General features: G+C 51.8%; 6 protein-coding genes across 6 annotated transcripts; 2 read left to right on the top strand and 4 right to left on the bottom strand.

Moving 5' to 3' along the window:
• Positions 1 to 141: 141 nt before the first annotated feature.
• On the bottom strand, positions 142 to 2,767 carry BO94DRAFT_572390 (ATP-binding cassette long-chain fatty acid transporter PXA2). Its single transcript, XM_025614921.1, has 3 exons — positions 2,007 to 2,767; positions 339 to 1,936; positions 142 to 255 (listed from the first exon to the last, which is right to left on the bottom strand). The coding sequence occupies exons 1-3, from the start codon at positions 2,514 to 2,516 to the stop codon at positions 177 to 179; spliced, it is 2,187 nt and encodes a 728-aa protein (XP_025471622.1). The 5' UTR covers positions 2,517 to 2,767; the 3' UTR covers positions 142 to 176.
• A 379-nt stretch (positions 2,768 to 3,146) lies between these two features.
• BO94DRAFT_286962 (putative cell wall biogenesis protein Mhp1) lies at positions 3,147 to 7,165 on the bottom strand. The gene is made up of 3 exons (XM_025606679.1): positions 6,871 to 7,165; positions 3,926 to 6,802; positions 3,147 to 3,863 (listed from the first exon to the last, which is right to left on the bottom strand). The coding sequence occupies exons 1-3, from the start codon at positions 6,920 to 6,922 to the stop codon at positions 3,226 to 3,228; spliced, it is 3,567 nt and encodes a 1,188-aa protein (XP_025471623.1). The 5' UTR covers positions 6,923 to 7,165; the 3' UTR covers positions 3,147 to 3,225.
• Positions 7,166 to 11,588: 4,423 nt separating this feature from the next.
• On the bottom strand, positions 11,589 to 12,564 carry BO94DRAFT_531805 (60S ribosomal protein uL18; the record flags this gene model as incomplete). The annotated part of the gene is made up of 2 exons (XM_025610980.1): positions 11,589 to 12,463; positions 12,527 to 12,564. Coding segments are annotated over 2 exons (900 nt in total), but the record flags the coding sequence as incomplete, so codon positions are not given.
• Positions 12,565 to 14,347: 1,783 nt separating this feature from the next.
• BO94DRAFT_531808 (kinetochore subunit FTA4 family protein) lies at positions 14,348 to 15,664 on the top strand. Its single transcript, XM_025610981.1, has 4 exons — positions 14,348 to 14,541; positions 14,684 to 14,852; positions 14,905 to 14,967; positions 15,022 to 15,664. Exons 1-4 carry the CDS (start codon positions 14,376 to 14,378, stop codon positions 15,326 to 15,328), a joined length of 705 nt encoding a protein of 234 aa, XP_025471625.1. The 5' UTR covers positions 14,348 to 14,375; the 3' UTR covers positions 15,329 to 15,664.
• Positions 15,665 to 15,891: 227 nt separating this feature from the next.
• BO94DRAFT_457358 (uncharacterized protein) lies at positions 15,892 to 17,316 on the top strand (the record flags this gene model as incomplete). Its single annotated transcript, XM_025607742.1, has 3 exons — positions 15,892 to 16,695; positions 16,748 to 16,808; positions 16,859 to 17,316. The coding sequence occupies 3 exons, from the start codon at positions 15,892 to 15,894 to the stop codon at positions 17,314 to 17,316; spliced, it is 1,323 nt and encodes a 440-aa protein (XP_025471626.1).
• Positions 17,317 to 17,581: 265 nt separating this feature from the next.
• BO94DRAFT_531810 (L-rhamnose mutarotase) lies at positions 17,582 to 18,106 on the bottom strand (the record flags this gene model as incomplete). Its single annotated transcript, XM_025610982.1, has 3 exons — positions 17,954 to 18,106; positions 17,743 to 17,879; positions 17,582 to 17,667 (listed from the first exon to the last, which is right to left on the bottom strand). Exons 1-3 carry the CDS (start codon positions 18,075 to 18,077, stop codon positions 17,584 to 17,586), a joined length of 345 nt encoding a protein of 114 aa, XP_025471627.1. The 5' UTR covers positions 18,078 to 18,106.
• Between the last annotated feature and the right edge of the window lie 160 nt (positions 18,107 to 18,266).

An 18,266-nucleotide genomic window follows, 5' to 3' on the forward strand; every position in this document is an offset into this window, starting at 1 on the left:
TCTTACAAAGTTCCATCCCCCTTTCTACACTACCTATAAACTTGTAGGCTGCCCCGTACGGGCTAGACACACCATAACAACGCAGTGATTGCACGATGGGGGATACAAGAACAAGAGTCAAGTCCACCTATACTCTATATCCTATAGGACAACAAACCCAAGATGGTATAAGCTCCCTACGAGGCACTCAATTCAGCCATGCGCTTCTGCAACTCTGGGACCATTCGAAGTTGGAGATCCAGCTCCTCCTTCTCACTATCATGACAGCAGTGTTAGTTCAGATGCCATGTACGACTCAGTCGACAAAACAAGATAGATAATGTAATAGAGCCACTTACTCTTCCAACTTGAGTCTTCTTTCCCAATCCAACCCAGTGAAGATATAGCTTCCCTCTCCGTCGAACTGCAGGATCTTCTTATGATATCTCCAGAGACTGCGCCGATGAGACACGGTCATCAATGTAGTCCCCAGCTGCTTGGCCGTTTCGTACATGACTCGTTCGATTTCCAGAGTCACGGAAGAGGTGCACTCGTCCAGAATAGCGAATTTGGGTCGGTGGTAGAATAGCCTGGCCATGGCTATCCGTTGTTGTAGACCACCTGATAGCACGTCGCGCCATTCCTCTTCGGCGTCCCAGCCCCCCGGACGGTCGACAACGGAGGCGATCTCCACGACGGAGAGGATGTCGTAGAGGTCGTCATCGGTGATGCCCTTGGCGCGCATTTCACGGACACCGTCTGGGTAGATGACCTGTTGGCGAAGAGTACCTCGCGAAAGATATGGTCGTTGAGGGATGTAGAAGATGTCGTCGAAACGGGGTTTCTTAACTTTTCCTCCGTAGACGGGCCATAGACCGCCGAGGATGCGGAATAGGGAGGATTTACCGCATCCATTGGGCCCAACGATTAAAAGGTGATCACCTGGATGGACGGTGAAGGATAGCTTGCGGACTAGAACATCGCCGTTTGGTGAGACAATGGGCACATCGGTGAAGTCGATGGAATCGCTTTCCTCGACGACTCCGCGGCCAGAAAGAATTGCTGTATTTTCTTCTGTGGACGCGGAAGATACTAGCTTCTTCTCGAAGCGACCGGCCAATAGGTCGTCCATGACCTCAAGTAAAGAGGAGACACGGGCTGTATGGCCGGCTAGTTCGGAGATTTCTTTGTAGGAGAACATCAAACGTCCAAAGGCATCGGACGAGGAAAGTAGCATTCTGCGGTTTGTAACGAAGCCTATTTGAGGTCTGTTAGCTTTCGTGCTGACTGTTATAACTTTCTCTAGGTCGAAACGCTTACTTTCGGTGCGGTCGCCCATGGTTTGAGTGACTTGGCCGGGGATCTTGAAGAAGACAGGAATACTGCACAAGATCAAGCCCAAGGCGCCCCAGAAGTACTTGATGACGAAGTCCTCCATGAATCCATGATATAAGCGTCTTCGGAGAATGCGATTCACATGTTTGATGAGAGTGAAGTAACCCTTGTCTAGGGTATCTTTTTCTGCCTCGTGGCCGTGGTAGAGAGCCACCTCCTCGCTGTAGTCGATCAGTCGCGAGTGCAGGAACCGGAACTCTCCTTCCAGGCGAGCTTCGTCGGCCACGTATTTGCCAAACGGTGGTGTCAATGCACGCATGACATTCGCGGACAATTGCACGAGGAGGCTCATTATGAACAGGCCTTCTCCGCCCACACTCTTCGAAAGAGAGTAATTATAGATAGCCATGTCCAAGATCGGCTTGGCCAGATTGGAATATAGCTCTGCCAGACTATCAGAGAACCGAGAGACATCTACTGTGATGAGCTGGTCGGGGTTCTTGACCCTATCATCCAAAGCTGATATCGCATAGAACGTCATGTTAGACAAATACTTCTCATGAATGTAGTCTGTCAGGCGCTTGCGGTACGCGAGGGCGAGTTTGCATTGGTGATAAGAAAGCTACCGCGTAGCCAGAGTGGATTAGCTTCTGGGCCCTTTCCCCAAGAGGCTTGATCTTGTACAAACTTACCATCGAGTTCGTAAACGTCGCAGGAACTGCCACAATCATCCACCACACCAGCCCCAGCAGGAAATCTTTCCCTCTCCCCCTCACCAAGTTGCTAACCAATCGTCCATCCAGCTCGGCTACATACAGACTCAGCAGCGTCCGCAGCACCAAGAAGACACTGTGCCCGAAAAGTAGCCGTAGCTCCTTGCTCCGCCAACCGGGGATCACGATCTTGAGAAGGCGAATCAGGTTCCGGAAGAACTCCCGGTTAACCTCGACCTTCTTTCGCGGGCGGTCGCCCTCCTCGCCGAGACTGCTGGTCCCTGGCCTCCTCTGCAGTGATTCCTGGTGATGGGAGGCGGCTTTTTGCTCGGAGATGGCATTATGGACGCGTTTCACGAGAGCGGCGAAGAGGGCCAAGTAAACGGTGCGGGAAATTTGCTTACGGTGACGGAGGTAGGTGGCCGCCAGGCGGGAGAAGAGGTGTCGTATGGACCGCTCGGGCGGAAGTAATTTGGACTGCGCAGCCATAGTAGCGACGAGGACGGGATGGAGGAGATGGCGTGCATTCAAGGAGATATAACCCGGGGATTTAGCCAGAGTCGACGAAGGCTAACATGACCGGGGAGTAGTAGATGAAGAGGGGGGTGGGGGTGAGATAAGAGTTAGAGAATGGGAGGGGAAGAGAAGAGAGGGAGAGAGAGGGAGAGTGAGAGAACGCAAGTGATGGATGACGACGGGCAGCCCTGACTGACTGACATGTGAACGCAACTGCCTCCCCGGATTTCGGGGCCTGCCGAGGATGCCCGCCTTACTTAAGCGGGGCACCCTACAATCTAATGATCTACTACTCCATACTGACCAACATTCAATCTCTTCATTTCATCGTATCATCACCATTAGCAAAAAAAAGACTAACTCGCCCCCTGGCTACCTGAGGAGCCAACGCCTGCCTCCCCCAAGGCCAAAGAAGAAACATGCACAACAAGAAATAGAAAGAGATGGCCACATAACAAATCGGGTGAAATAGATTACAATACATATCAGGTCACGCGCATCGGGTGACAACCTATATACAGGGTTATCCTCTGCCGGCAGAGATCCTGGTTAATCAGAGATACCATTGTAGATAGTAGGTGTATGCAGGGGCATCCGCTGTCGGTCCCCCGCACGGCATTCATATAGGCCACAACGTGGTGGCTCAGCTTTCAACAAGGCTGGCTGTTAGCATTACTCGGCTTTAAGTCCCATTGCTCGCGCCAGCTATGGTGGAAGACCTTTTGCCACTGTTAAATTGCGCAGCGATCTGGCTTTGACGGAACTTCTCAAAGGTCTCCGTATCATGCTTGCGAGCGGCCCACAATTCCTCCACAGTCGTGCCCAGATCCACCAAGGCTTTGTCCGCACCGGCGCCCTCAAATCGCGAGTGTGTTTGTTCCTCGTGCAAACGGTCGAGCTTATCGCGTAAGGCGGCCATATGGGACTCGTCGTAGGAGAATGCCGTCATATCATCATCAGCCTGGTCAAAGGAAGGTCGGAGGAAATCGCGCCGGATGCCTTGCCCAAGACGATGAACATGTCCTTCCTCGGAGGTCATTGCGCGTGAATGAAGGGATGTGATTGAGCTTGCTCGCGATAATCGCACAGCATATTGGTCCTCCTCGTCGTCCACTGCAACCTCAGCATCGGTGTTCGTGGCATTCTGCTGGTTGCCATCAAGCGCAGGGCCATTCCACCCATCGTCACCGGAGTTCTGGGAGCTGGTATCCTGGATAGCGTATGATGGCAAGGTCTGGGGTATGATGCGCGTTTCAGGGTACTCGTCTTCGAATCGCTGGATCATCCGCTGCAAGGTGAAATCAAGGAATTGGAGACGTCCTGTAGTAGAAGGCTTGGTCAGTATTACCCCCTAGCAAGAGTTGACAGGATGAGAAACGTACTGTAATTGGTGTCATTGCCGGCCTTGTCTTCGCGCACAAGAGCCGACTGGATACGAGTCCGGATATTCCGTGCCGCTTCCAATAAGTTCTTGGACATGTCACGGGGCCGCTTGGTGACAAAAGATCTGCTGGACTTCCGGTGTCTGGGTGTTGTCGTGCCACTTGGGGGTCCGGACTGCTCTCCGGGCATATGGCGATCCAGATTACCGAGGCATACGCCGAGAGCTTTGACCACTCCGGTACCTCCGATCACATAATCCTCATCAGGTGCAGGTTCGTCATCCTCTTCCGGTTCGTCCCCAACACTGTGGCCGACGATGTGCTGCAGAATTTCCGGGACATGGACAGTTGGTCGTGTTGATATATCCGTCGGGTCGGAAAACTCTACTGCAATGGCACCTTGCTCAAGATTTTGAAGTGAGTAAGCAACTATCTGGGAGGCCAGGGCCTTGACGACCTCGTTGCTCTCCGCGCTTGGAACTTCAATATCCACGGCGATAATCGTCCTCGACACACGCACTGCTGCCATTAGGGATGCATATACAGCACATGCTTCTTCCTGACTGGCAGGGTCCGTTGCGGAGGCCAACGACGTAATGGAGGGGTTTTCGAGGATATTCAAATGACATAGACTGGGGCACTCTGGAAGAACCTCGGCAAGAGCGATAGTTTGATCGGGAGACAAATTGACGTCAGCCAGGTGGATGCGCTTGAGAGCAGGCATCTTAGGGAGAAATCGCCTGAAAGTGGCTAGTGCATCGGGCTCAATGGTGAAAAGGTCTGGATTATGGGAGAAATCGACAAAGCGAAGGTCAAGCAGGCGTGTCAGTCCCTGGAACAATGGGTAGACGGCAGCGGGTGTCAGGGAGCAATCGGCCAAGCTCAGCGCATACAGCGGGTGGTCACTCGTGAGAGCAGACGTGATCAAGTCCAACTGGTCCCTGATGGGGTTCCCGCCCAAGTCTAACCCTTCACATTTACCTGCCTTTAGATAACCAACGATGTGCTCCAAGCCTTCCTTGTTCAGCTCATTATTGGCGAAGCCAAGTCGCCTTAAGCCAACAGTTGCAGCTGCATCACAGATCTTCTTGACATCTTCAGTCGTAGGTTGACATTCGCTCAGCAACAATTCTTCAAGGTAGTCGCCACCAAGGCGCTGTGCGAGCGAATTTGCGAAGAGGGTCGTCACATCAATGACACCCTGGGTTTGAGAGACGCCTTTATTGGAACAGTTGACAGTAATAGGCGTCCTAGGAAGTGGAATGCCCGACAGGTCAATCGCCTTCAGGGATTTGGAGAGGTGAACGAATAGGCAAATGTGACGCCACCCTTCCGGTCCAATCTTTGGGTTATCCTTTAAGGACAGCTTTTCGACAACACTGAACCTTTCTTCTTTCTCTGGGGACCGAGCCTCTGACTTCTTACTCCTTCTGCGCCGCTGCATCATTTGCTCCACTGTTCTGGTGGAAAGCAGGGCAGCAAGAATTGATCGTACCGAGTCGTCCGTCAATGCAGATTTTTCAAGGATAAGTTTCCGGACAGGCACAACAGCGAGCCAGTCACAGAAAGTGGCAATGTCCTCAGTCGTCATAGGGAAGTCGCTCAGGTCAAGTACAGCAACAGTTCCTGGAGACTCCGCTAACGTGGAAGAAGGCGACGAGATTTCGTCCACGATACGCTTGAGCACGGGCGTCTCACGCAGTTGGCAACAGCGTCGATAGATCCGTACGGGATCTGTTGTCGGATGGCTTTGTGTTTTTGTACGGCTGGTGCTGGAAACGGGTGTCCGGGAACCGTACTCTTGACCATCGGCTGTCAGCTGCATTGGTATGGAGCCATTTGCCTCTGCCTGTCTGCGCTTCCTTTCCCTCCGTTCCCGCCGTTCTTCTTCTGATCTCTTTTTCTTTTCCTGCTTTCGGGTTGGTTCCTTGGTTTCGCCATTGGCATTTGCTTCAGTTGCGGGTGTTTCTGGAGATCCGGAAGGATTCATCTCATCCGTCCCATTCGTTTGGCCACTTTTTTCCTTAGAAGAAACTGCAGCTTGTGGGTTCTTCAACGTCGCAGCCTCATCCTTCTCTTTTGACTTGACACTTGATTTTTTGGGTTTCTGGCCATTGACCTCCGGGACAGTACGCCGCTTGCTGCTTGCCGGTGGGCTGCCTTCATCGGACTCCCGGTAGGATATACCAGCAATCTCCACATCCACGCAAAAAGCGACACGCCGCAATTTTGCAGGGTTCAAATCTGGAATCTTGCATCTATCCCGATCTTGATCGATATTCATCACGCGACGTTGGCAAACAGTCCCAGTAGAAGCCATTTTGCTAGCCCCGCTGGATGCGGATGATGAAAGTTTCCGAAAAGCGCTTTGAAGGAACGATGGGCCTTTCGGTGATGTCGAAACAAAAGGGCTATTTTCATTTGTCCTCTCGTCTTCCTTATCCTTGGGCGAGTACGCTGCACCGAAAGGGTTATGCATATCCATCTTCGAAACAGGAGAGGTTGCCTTTGTATTCTGTTGAGCTTTCATATTCGATTGCGACGGCGGGGTAGAGCCAGAGGAAAACTTGGAACTAATGCTTGATATCCAAGAGTTCCTTCTCCCGGTAACAGGCCTTGGCGCACTCTTCTGAGATGCTGGCGAGGTGCCAGTGGGCTTTGCTTCCACTGACTTGTCTTCATTTCTCCCTTCCTTCTCGGGGTTCGGCCCATCTTGTTGTGATGTTGCATTCGGCGCGGAAGCGGGGGCAGGCGAGAATAATGAGCTCTGATCGGCCGTCTTTTCCGTAGTTCGTTGTTGGGCAATTGTGACCTCTGTATCGGCGGCAGACTTATCGCTAACCACGGATGATGCTGACTTACAGCGGGATAGATGGTCTTGTGGTCGCGTTAGAAGACGGTACGCATCGCAGACACGATAGGCAATTGCGCAGCGTGCAACTTACCCTTTTGCGAATGATGCAGCCAGCTGACATCCACAGTCTCAACTCCTTCCATTTTGAATTCGGGTGTAGTTTGATCACGGGGTGCTGGCTGAATGGGGGTATGAAGGATCAAGTAGGGCGCTGATCTATGATACGTAATGGGGCGACCTTCGGACAGGACAATGGTGGGTATGAAAGGTATACGGAGGTTATATCACTGCACGAGTAGTCAAGAATAGAATGATCGAGCAGGTTGATTATGCCTCGCGACGAGAAAATTGCAGTATCGGCCAACGGATGATTAAGAACGGCGATGGTGGGTACATTCCATCATGGCATTGCGGCGAAGTACTGCGGACATGGTGACACGGCAGATAGACTGGGATGAGAGCGTAAAGGAGGCGAACTGAAGAGGAGAGGGGAAGGAGGTTGAGAAGGGGTAGAGCGGATGAAACACCAGGGGGGTTCAGGCGGAAGAGGATCTATCTTAAAAAGGGTCTCGAAAAGAAAGGGAGGAGAAAAGGGTGCGGGCAAACAGCGAACGAGCGAGGCGATCGGGGATGAGGAGGGAGGTTTCCTCAACTGGGCTTAGCGGGCGTAGCATGATTCCCGCCGGTGGGGAGCCCGATGGATTACATACTCGAGTTTGCCCGCTGCGGAGAATGCGATTCGGGCGGGCTGCGGCACGCCGTAGCGACCACTCCCGCACCCATTACGCCCCCTGTACCGTATCGAATATCTATCTACTATCAACTATCGACTATCGACGACTAGTACCTTCTACGGAGTACTGCTGCTGCTCCCCTGGCGTATTGATGGACTTGATCAATCCTGCACACGTTATCCCTTAACTTTTTGAATCCGACTCATGATATCCATGATCTACCTCACCCGGTCCGCAGTCGGATGACGAGTCACGACAATCTCCCCCCAGCGATGAAAAAAAACAGATGGACTGACGAACTGACGGACTGACGACCTGACGACCTGCCTGACCTCTTGCCACTCCAGGTCTCTTCCGCATATTCCGCCTGATAATACCGAGGAGGATGGAGAAGCCCTCACACGACACCCTGCCAAGCCCACCCTCAACCGGTGCTGAAATTACAAGTGCGTACGCGAACCCGCAAATCATCGATATCCAGATGGTCTAAACCTGGCATGGCTAGTACGGAGACCTGGTGGTTCGTTTGGGGCTGATGGTCGCATCCAGCGACCGACACTAGGGCCAAAGGTAAGGTAGACTCTGGAGTAGCTGATTAGCTCATGTGTGCGCTGTCCATCTTGTCCATCTTGCCATTCCTGCCGGCTCTGGTCCTATCAGATCTACCTAGAGCACCTGATGCGTAGTACTTGTGTAGTGTTTACATAGTGCTTCCCTTCCAGCACCTGACACGCTTGATTCCACTTCCGCCGGAGCTTATTTCCCTTTGGCTACACAGTAATATGCACTGGTGGACGTCAGTCCAACAAGAGCAGATCGAATGATAGGCCCGTTCGATCTCCCAAACTGACTCTTGCACAGCAGCTACCGACCATCCCGCGTACCACTGCCCAGTTGCCCAGAGTGGCGTTCTCGCAGCATGAACCAATTACCGGCTTCATGGGGCTAAGGTAGTAGGAGCCGAGCCCTTGAGGAAGAAGGCAAATGTTCAGACTTCAGAGTTGCATGGCAAAAACGGAGTGCGGAGTACCGAATTGTCATAGTACGTGGTGCCTTGTTCCATTGAACTTACTCGAATCCACTTCTGGGCCCGGAGAGGAGAACATGTTGATCATACACTCTATCCAGCGAGTGCGCGACTCATCGAGTAATGCTTGTACCACACCTTGACAGTACCTGGGATGTTCCAGGCTTCCCAGCATTGACTCAGACATATGAGGGCGTGGAAGGACAGATGGTTACACAGATAAATCTAGAGTACTCCGAAACTCCTTCACCATAGAATAAAATATGACATCATCTGCCCCATCCACTGGCGCCTTTGCTTCTTCGCTTAATGACATGTCATGCCTAACTGGATCGGGGCAAAACGTGATCCTGCCCACATAGAGCACCCGATCTGTCTACTCAGTAGGTACAGTAAAACACGGTTATAAGCAATTATATGAGACACGCCACCAAATTGCTTATATCGAGGTCTTCCTTATATTGAATATTCTACCTAAAGTAGCCACGAATATCACTTTGCTGCGTGTTTAACACCTTTCTTCGAAGAATATCACGTTCCTGGCATGCTAGCGAGTGTAGAGATGCTTGATTAGCATCATTTTGTTGTTCTTCGTACAAGCGGAGGTCATATAATGCCTGCAGGGCCCTAGTAGATGATATAAATGGTAGAGGCTCTATCATTTCATCATCCTCTTCAACCTCATCTTCAACTGCAGTGTACTGGCTTAGAACAACATCATCAATATCAGTAGTTGCATCATGAACCTGCTCTTCTAAAGGATTCAAGAACTGGTCAAGCTGCATCATATCTTGAATCCGTGCAGTATTCTGCAACTTCTGTAGACTAGCAGTCAAATCATGTAGGATAGCAGAGTCAGGCATAGGATTATAAGTGTCATCTGAAAGCGCGCGTGTAAAGCAGTGGCGGATTGTATCATCTTTCAAATCAAGATTCCATGCAGATATTGACCAACGGAGCGCTTGCAAAAGGTTCATCGTAGTTATAGGATCGTATCCCCGGTCATATTCAGTCATCATATAAACCAGCCATTGCCGTTTCCAGTAAGCCTTCCAGGTCCGGATGATGCCTTGATCAAGTGGCTGGTATCGTGATGTTGAATTGGGTGGCAGCCATATAATCAGAGTATTTGATAACTGTGATTTAACCTCTTCGTACGCAGCAAGATGAGATGAGAAGTTATCACATAATAAAGCAACCTGCCGGCCAACCATTCTCTGGTCAAACCAAAGCAGCCATTCTTTGAAGATTGCAGTAGTCATCCAACTCTTTCGATTGCTTCGCCATTTGCAACCTAGATTCTCTGGGTTTATACCTGCTGCTTGGAAGACTCGAGACTTCTTTGCTGTACCAATAAACCATAAAGGAAGGCGCTCAGAGGCATCAGCATTGCAGCAGAAGTGTATACTGATACGTGCCTTATCTTTCTTACGTCCAGGGATTGAACGCGTAGAAAGACCACGATCCGGAGGCATTCTCCAATATAAGCCAGTCTCATCACAGTTGAAGATATCACAAGGCGCGTAAACACGTAGTGCTTTGCGTATCAAGATCATCTGGTCTTCAGCATCATTTCCCAGTATTATCTCCCTGCCCTCTCCGTACTGCTTGAAATTCTTGATATTCTTCCTATATTGGAAGCCTCGAAGCCAACCGTTGCTGAATGACGGCATCATCTTATCAGGATAGATAATCGGCCAGTATTGCTTTGCTTTCTCGCGTATGACTTCTTGTGAGATAGTAATATAGGATTGCGCGCGTTCAAGCCAGTCAATAACTGCTGCCTCTAGCTCTGGCCACAACTCTGTTCGACGTCGTTTATCATTCAATCGGTGGTCGGGAATAGCATCAAGATAATCACATCGGGGAGACAGGATACGGGATACGGAGGAGGGAGTAATCCGCTGGTTGTACGTGGCTTCGAACCACTTGATAAGGTCGATATTAGTGAGCTGAGGCTTCAACTGGTGTTGAGTGCGTAGAGCAGCTTTTTGGCTGTTAGAAATGCAACATCGCGTTTGTTTGGAGGTCTGCTTTGGCATGATTCCTGAATAATGACGTTCAAATTAGCTATTCCGAGCATCCAATATAGGCAATTTTGTATGGGGGAAGGTCAGGATCTTAGCAATTTGCTAGTAATGGAGGATGAAGCAATTTTGTATGGTGTAGCAATTTGAACACGGTGGCCAGTTGCTTGTAATGGAGGATTCCCTATATCGGGTGTTGCTTATAACCGTGTTTTACTGTACTCCGTAATGTAGTCTAGTTAGTAGTAGGCAAGGGCCGGGTGGTTCTGCCAACAAGCAACAAAGCGATCCAGTAGCACCATGACTGTGGTCCACCGACCGAATCATGTCCATGACAAAGTCAAATAGTCATGGATTGTTTTTCATCCTGGGGTCAGTCGACCCGAGCAGGAGAGGTTGCATCCTCCGAGGGTTGAGTCCGGATGTGATGGCAAATTGACCATGGACATTTATTTCCAGTCGTACCCAAGAACATGATCGTTGATCCGAGTGACTGGGCACGAGAACGGCATTTAGGGCTTCAGGGCTATTCCCAAAACAGACTAGTGAGCGATTCATGTGACCCACTGCGGTAGAAGGCCTCCTCAGTTACACAATACACACCGCTAGGCCACGGGATTTTTGCTTGTTTCCCCACAGATTCAATGGTCTTCGAAGTTCGAACAGTCCATAGGCATGTCGAAGACTCGAACGGGACTTTGCAAATGCAAGGAGGGGCTTCGTGGCCATGTGCAGTGGTTTCCAGTCGCAGCTCTACAGTAGAATCTACAAGCCTGCCTACAACTGCCATTTACCGGAGCACTCATTCATGGTCAATCAAAACTCCCATTGTGTGCGTCCCATTATTGCACTGAATAAAATAACCCTGCCATAACTCCGGTCATGAGATTTCATCAAGACTACTGGATATCATAATTCACGAAAGTATTGGGCAAGAAGAACCTTAATTCCCCTATATCTCAAAGAGAATTATAAACTTTTTCTATCGCACTCAATAAAGCATCAAGCACGACGGACCTAGCCTAGCCAGCCATTTAAGCAGCAAGCTCGCGGATCTTCTGCTCAACACGCTCCTTGCGCTGCTCGCGGGTGAGGCGGGCGGGGCGGAACTTCTTGCTCTCGGCCTTCCACTCCTCCTTGGTCTTCTTCTCACCCTCATCCTCGTCCTTCTTGAAGGGGTCCTCACGGATGGCCTTGTGGGCCTCAGTGTAGAGCTCCTCAATGTCACCGGCCTCAACACCAGCCTCGGTGTACTTGTGGAACTGACCACGGAAGCGCTCCTCGTCGTCGTCGGCGAGACCCTCCATGTACTCAGCGACGTGACCACCGAAGATGTAGTTGCGGAGAGTCTCGGCGTCGAGCTCCTCAGCCTCGATGTCGAAACCGGGGAAGCGGCTCTCGGAGTGGGGGACGAAGATACCACCGTCGGAGGCACCCTTCATGGCACCGAAGACACGGGCACCAGTGGAGGTACGGGCAAGACCGACATCAAGGAAGGCCTTGAAGGGGCGGCGGGAACCGTCGTCGGTCTCAGCGGCCTCGGTGAGGGTGTACTCACCATCGGCCTCCTCGACACCGGGGAACTGCTCATCGAGACCGAGCTTCTTGAGGGTACGGCGGGCGAGGAGGAGACCGGTGGCGTAAGCGGCAGCCCAGTTGGTCAGACCGTTGGTGATGCCATAGCGCTTGAGCTCGTGGGAGTAGGCGCTGGCGAAGACCTTGTCACCGGAGATCTCAGAGTAGACGATCTGGGTGATGATGTCGCGGTTGGTGAAGCGGACGACCAGGCGGTACTTGGGGGCGTTGTACTTGTTCTTGGCCTGGGTGATCAAGCGCTTACGGGCATAGTAGTCGGTCTTACCCTCACGGCGACGACGGTACTTGGTCTGGTAGCGGCTGCAAAAAGTGTTAGTCGAGATATCTAGGGGAACCAGGCAATCGAAAGGAAATAGTTCTTACCTGTAGTAAGCGCTGTTCTTGACGAGCTTGTGGAAAGGCTACAAGACAGACAGGCGAGTCAGCAATTTGCGCTTCAGAAAGGCCGTCCGAAGCATCTTGCAAAGACCCATTTCCTATCCCACAGTGCGATCGCCCATGTGGGACGACCTAGATTTCAGGCGAAGAGAATTTGCGACGATGTCGGCTCTCAGTCATACGGAGTTACAGCAAAACTCACCATCTTGACGGTTGCCGCGAGTTGATAACTGGGTTGTCGACGTAGGCTGCAAAGGAAGAGGCGGGAAATTTCGTGGGATGACTTTTGTGGAAGCCTTCGCTTAGCGTGGCTGCATCCCGGCGCCGAACTGCGGTTGGCCACGAGCTGCGGGTTGAAGGACATCTTCCGATCTATTACGGACAACGGGGTAGACAACCACTACAATAATACCTACCCTCCCCGAAAATAAACGAAAATAACGCAGAGAGGGTTATAATACTCATAGACTCTTTTCTCATGATCTTCATACACTAGGAGCATACAGGATGACATACAACAACACCTTAGAGCCGGGCCTTGTCTGGACTGTCTAACAACGAAAGTCCGGTTATCCTTTCTAGTTCCTGGACAGCATCCTGGGTTCGTCCTAAATTGACCTTGATGGTTTGCATTCCGGCTTTCTTCGCACCCTTCAGGTTCTCCCCAATATCATCAAGAAAGATGATATCAGCTGCGCGGATTCTGTCTATCCCCTTCTTCCGAGCTATGGTTTCCATCTCTTGCAGCGCAACCTGATATATTTTCCCGTCCGGCTTCCTGAGGCCGGTATGCGCAGATGAAATGAAAAAGTCAAACTGCGACTTCCTTTCTTCCAGGTCTGCATTGTATGGATGTCCTTCGGGAAATATGACTGTATTGGACAAAGCACCCATGACAAACCGCCCCGACTCCTTCAATTTCTTCAAAGCAGGGAACATATAAGGGTCCGGCGTCCGAGCAACCCTCATCATTTCCCAGAAGAGAGACTCCGCATCGACCGCGGGTAGAGGCGGAATCGATGCTGGTGCATTGTCCGGGCGCTTTTCCCGAAATCTCTCATGAAACATCTTCCATAGCCCAGGATCTTGTAGGTCCTTATTAAAGTCCGCAAAGAATTCGGTATCTAGCTTGATTTCACCCCGTTCAAGTTTGTGCCAACTACCGTTCGGAGAGGTGCGAGAGATACTGAAGTTCACCCATCCTGGGGGAATATTGTGGGCCAGCTCGTAGTCCAGGATGGCCTGGAATGGGGACACAACCTGAAGTCTCATTAATGCACAATCACTCTCCAGGGGGCCGTGGCTTAGTCTTACACACACTCCTCCAATGTCGAACAACAAGCCCAGGGGTCGTCGGTTGTCGGTCATAGTAGCACTGTACCGGTCGACTTATAGTTAGGGAAAGAAGTGACCAGAGAGACTCAACAGGGTCAGGAATCTCCTGGACGCAGAATGGTGTCGTCGCCGGATATCCGTCCTGCGGAGCAACAGCTAAACCTGGGGGAGTCAGTTGCCGAGGTTAGATAGGACCGATCAGTCGGCGCGCCTGGATTGCGACCGAATCCAAAGCAATCCAAGCCCCGTTAAAGGATTCTAGACGCCGAAGCCGGGAGTGTGCTGCATGGAGCTGCAATATTTGCGGCATGAGGTCTACAAGTGTCCAGGAAGCAAGGAGACTGGCTTGATTCTAGTCCTGTGTTGGTGAGTGATGACAGCCCCCGAAAGGGGGAATGCGCATAGGTCACGTGCGCGTTATCGATGCGCGTCCAGGGAAGCCGATGAAGATGTTCCTCTCTCACACCTCAAGGCAATCGCAACTCTTCACTATGGAGCCATGGAATCAACTCGTACCATTTCCGAGCTGAAATCGTCCTTTATCAGGACGCAAGTGCGAATACTATCGGAAAGCCTTGAGCCACCCGAGGATTGGCGAAATTACGCCGCGGAGACTGAGGAGGATGATCTCAGCGATAAGGTGGTCGGCGATGTCTTACAGAAATGTAAGTGCGAGCATTCATATTCCGTCTGTCTTGTTGACCAGCCTGGAATTCTGGCTTGGGATTATTATTGAGTGCATCATGTTCAATAAGTGTCTTGCGTCTTCATTCTGTGCATGTCTCTGACAATCCCACTGGGCTACAGTAAATGCGGCGTTGAAACAACACAGTCGCATTGTCTACGCCTCCCAGGCAGTTCAGCATGTTGCACAGCAAACCACTAGCTTATACTGGTCCTCTGTGACCCAGGCAATACCCAATCCAGGTTCTCTGTTAAAGGGTGTTGAGAGATCAGTGGACCTGTCCAGCCATTTGTGAGCCTCAAAGTTTGCCCTGTTGCAAAGCGGGTGGATTCTGACATTTCAGGAATATCGCGCAACTCCCATTGGAGCTAGAGGACCAATCTGCGAGCGAGGAACAGCGGGCGAGGTTCGGGTTACCCCAATGACCAATTTTGGTTTCATCTGGCTCATGGTGATACAGGTACCAAGAACTCCGAGAACGTCTCACTGACCTGGACCGTCTCCGGCTACAGCGACAACGGCGCCTCGATCAATTACGACAGCTACAGCGTTTACTCGAGCCGTTTCAGGAAGCCCAGAAAAATATCCAGCCTAATCTGGTGACGCGGGATGGAGAGCTGGTGCAAGAGTTGGAGAAGATGAGGATGCTGGTTGCGCGCGTTGGCGGCCGGGTTGAACAAGGGAAGAAGAAAATGGGGGTCCAGGAGAATGACAGCCCGTATCTGGGGTGCGACCAGAAACTAGATGCCTTATTGGACATGACATGATGACAAATAATGAGGGAGGGCCCGGCTAGATCATACTACATTGAAGGAAGGATGCCCGAATAAATCGAATGCCTTGCCTAACACGCGGGACATCGCGTCTACATAGCCTGGGAATATGAGGAAGTGGCCCTGCCGAGAGAGGTCACACAGATGCATGGAAAGATTGCACTGGATAATCAGTAGATCCCAATTTCTGCATCTACTTGCCAGCTACTACCCAAGCAGCTATAATAAGTCAAGATCCCATGCGGTTGCCGCATCATTGAGAAGTTGCAAGGGAGAAGGCGATTGCTTGCAGCTGCACCATTCATAGCAGGTGCCAGTGACAGGACGAAGGGAGAAAACGAGAGCCAAACGGTTGTTTGGGCTGGACAGCAACAGCAACAGCAGCAGCAGCAGCAGCTTCCTTCTGGCTCGGTGCTTCTCAGTCCTTCACCCATCACTTTTGCTTTTCCTGATTCTTATTCCACCCCCCCCCCCCCCCTCTCTCTCTCCTCTTCCATCTGCAGATCCCCACGTCTTCCCAGCTCCCACCCCCCCAGAAGGCAGCCTCTGGAATGGCGATGGAGAATCGTCGCGCGGCCACCGCCTCAACCCGTGGCGCGGCGGAGGCTGGAGCTCGGTTGAATTCTTCCGAATTCCCGACGCTTGACTGGTTTGGACCCTCCGCGGCCACGGCTCACGATGATCACGACCCCCCTCGACCGGCCTTGTCTTCCTCGCCGTTGTCATCTGCCCTCACCGCAACGGTCCCTTTCCCCCTCATCAACTGCACCGCAACTGCGCCGCTTGATCGCCGAACTAGAAGTGAGCCCTGTATACCCGGCATCATCAGCGCGTCTACGTCCCCCCCTGGTTCCAAGGCATCGTTTGTGCGTGGGCATCGTCGCCGCTCCACCCACGTTACTCGTCGTGACCTTGAGAAATTCAGAAAGGACGTGCTGGGCTTGGAGACCTCGGGTTTCGGATTCGACGACGACCATAAACTTCCCCCGCCCGATCCTGCCTTAGACCCGGAGTTCAAGGCATTAAACAACGCTTTCGAGGCCGCAAGCATGTCGTTGAACAGTGGGGGTATGGCTGGTAGTAGCCCTGGATCGGCCATGTTTGCCAGCTACGGGGATAACTCGGGCGGTGCCTCGAGCATGAACAACGTTCCCCGCCAGTCTATGTCCCCTGCGATGCCTCACACGCCTGCCCAGGTTAACGGCGGCGGAATGCCTGGTATGAACGGCGGAGTGCCTATGAACGCGGGGCATCAGATGGACCTTCACCACCTTTACGATATGGTTCTTGAATTGAGCGATGTGTTGAAGAACAACCGTGAAATGACGAAGAGCATTGCGACTAGTGCGGAGGAGATTATGGTATGTCTCCTTTCAAGACCTGGGATCTGGTTTAACTGGCTGACAGGGACAGAAACGATCTTCTACCGAGGGAACCAGCCCGAATCTGCAGCAGGTCAACGGCGAAATCACTGGTGAGTGGTGGATGTGAAGTGCCTTTGTGGATACCTGTTAACAAGCCCAGGCGCCCGAATTGCCGAGCTCGAGCGTGCCATCGCCAAGGAACGACGTCTTACTGAGATCCTCAAAACCGAGCAGGCCGAAAACGCAAAGTTGATCGGTGAATATGAAGCGACACTTGGCACCATGGTGGAGCAAATCCGCAACTACTGCCAAAACAACAACATGCACTATCTGTCTCAGAAACGCCACTACAACAACCTACTACAAGCGGAGCGTGACTCCCACCTGGAGAGCCGCTTGGACCGAGACTACTGGCATGCGCAGACGATGAAATGTGCCGAGATGATCCGCACGGCGTACCGTCTCCGCTCGGAGGAAGAAGAGCTTCCGATTCGCATCGTTGCGGGCCTCCAGAACGAGGTGCGGGCATACCGCAATGCCCTTGGCATGGAGCCTGAGAGGCCGGAGGACGAGTACGGATGGGAGATTCTGAAGGATATCCCAGGCAGTGCCGAATAAGGACGGAGCGCATACCCTGGCGGTGTGCATGAGCTATGATGGATTGGTTACCGATATATTGTTTAGAGAGTGTAGGGCGTTTTGGAGCGGCGGATTCGCGGCTACGGATTTTCCGGCGAAGATACCCATTCTTGCATGGCTTGTATAACGGTCTTGGATGCCGATTTCGGACCCGGCATGGGCTGCGCTTCTGTGCTTGGACAGCGCGCATGTATTTATAATCTTGAAGAAACGTGTTTAGTATTCTTCTACTTTCGTCCGAGGGTCCTAATCTGTGTAGAAAACCTCGTCCAGCTCTTTCCACCAACCGGGTCCTTCGGCGCTGCCCACGGCTCCGGGAACCGGGCTTTCCTGTCGCATCATGGATGTCAGTCTTCAGCAGTACTCCATAACAGCCTGAAGCCCATGGAAATGATTGGTACCTACCTGCATCCCATCCGTCATGGCCCACCACTCCCGCACCTTGGGATTGGCCTTCATGCGCTGCATATCCCCCTCAAAGTCATCCCCCACGTACCTGAACGTCGCGAAGAGTGTCCGATCATTATCAAAGAATATCGAATCTATCCTCCTCCCCACTCTCATGTTATTATCTCCTGCGGAAGAGAAGGAGGAGCATAGTATTATCATCACATACAATCGCGAATATTACATCCTTGAATCTGTTGAAGCACTTCGGGCCATACATTGGCGTGACATTCTTTGTAGGCTGTGACGGCGGAGGGCTTGAGATGGACGATTTGGGCGATGCGGCGAGGCATTGTGTTTTGTAGAGGGTGGGATCTGGTAAGGATTGATTGATGGTGGGAGTTACTAGTGATGTAGGTATACTTACTTATATTTTGGTGAGTCTCGGGGTGAATTAACCCGACTTGGAGATGGGGTGAGGGGTACAGAGGAGACTAGTGCGAGTTGACTACGTGTTGACTTCGATGGGTTTTTGTAGTGCT

Source organism: Aspergillus sclerotioniger (assembly GCF_003184525.1).
Source record: "Aspergillus sclerotioniger CBS 115572 chromosome Unknown BO94scaffold_4, whole genome shotgun sequence".
NCBI lineage: Eukaryota > Fungi > Ascomycota > Eurotiomycetes > Eurotiales > Aspergillaceae > Aspergillus > Aspergillus sclerotioniger.

What these genes read in the sequence shown, in the direction of transcription:
- BO94DRAFT_531808 (XM_025610981.1), top strand. Translation starts at nt 14,376, where the DNA reads ATGGAATCAACTCGTACCATTTCCGAGCTGAAATCGTCCTTTATCAGG. An exon ending in GTGGACCTGTCCAGCCATTT is followed by an intron (nt 14,853 to 14,904) that starts GTGAGCCTCAAA and finishes CTGACATTTCAG; the next exon opens with GAATATCGCGCAACTCCCAT. An exon ending in AGCGAGGAACAGCGGGCGAG is followed by an intron (nt 14,968 to 15,021) that starts GTTCGGGTTACC and finishes ATGGTGATACAG; the next exon opens with GTACCAAGAACTCCGAGAAC.
- BO94DRAFT_572390 (XM_025614921.1), bottom strand. Translation starts at nt 2,516, where the DNA reads ATGGCTGCGCAGTCCAAATTACTTCCGCCCGAGCGGTCCATACGACAC. An exon ending in CGACGTTTACGAACTCGATG is followed by an intron (nt 1,937 to 2,006) that starts GTAAGTTTGTAC and finishes GCTACGCGGTAG; the next exon opens with CTTTCTTATCACCAATGCAA. An exon ending in AGAAGACTCAAGTTGGAAGA is followed by an intron (nt 256 to 338) that starts GTAAGTGGCTCT and finishes CTGTCATGATAG; the next exon opens with TGAGAAGGAGGAGCTGGATC.
- BO94DRAFT_286962 (XM_025606679.1), bottom strand. Translation starts at nt 6,922, where the DNA reads ATGGAAGGAGTTGAGACTGTGGATGTCAGCTGGCTGCATCATTCGCAA. An exon ending in GCTGCATCATTCGCAAAAGG is followed by an intron (nt 6,803 to 6,870) that starts GTAAGTTGCACG and finishes CGCGACCACAAG; the next exon opens with ACCATCTATCCCGCTGTAAG. An exon ending in CGGCAATGACACCAATTACA is followed by an intron (nt 3,864 to 3,925) that starts GTACGTTTCTCA and finishes CTTCTACTACAG; the next exon opens with GACGTCTCCAATTCCTTGAT.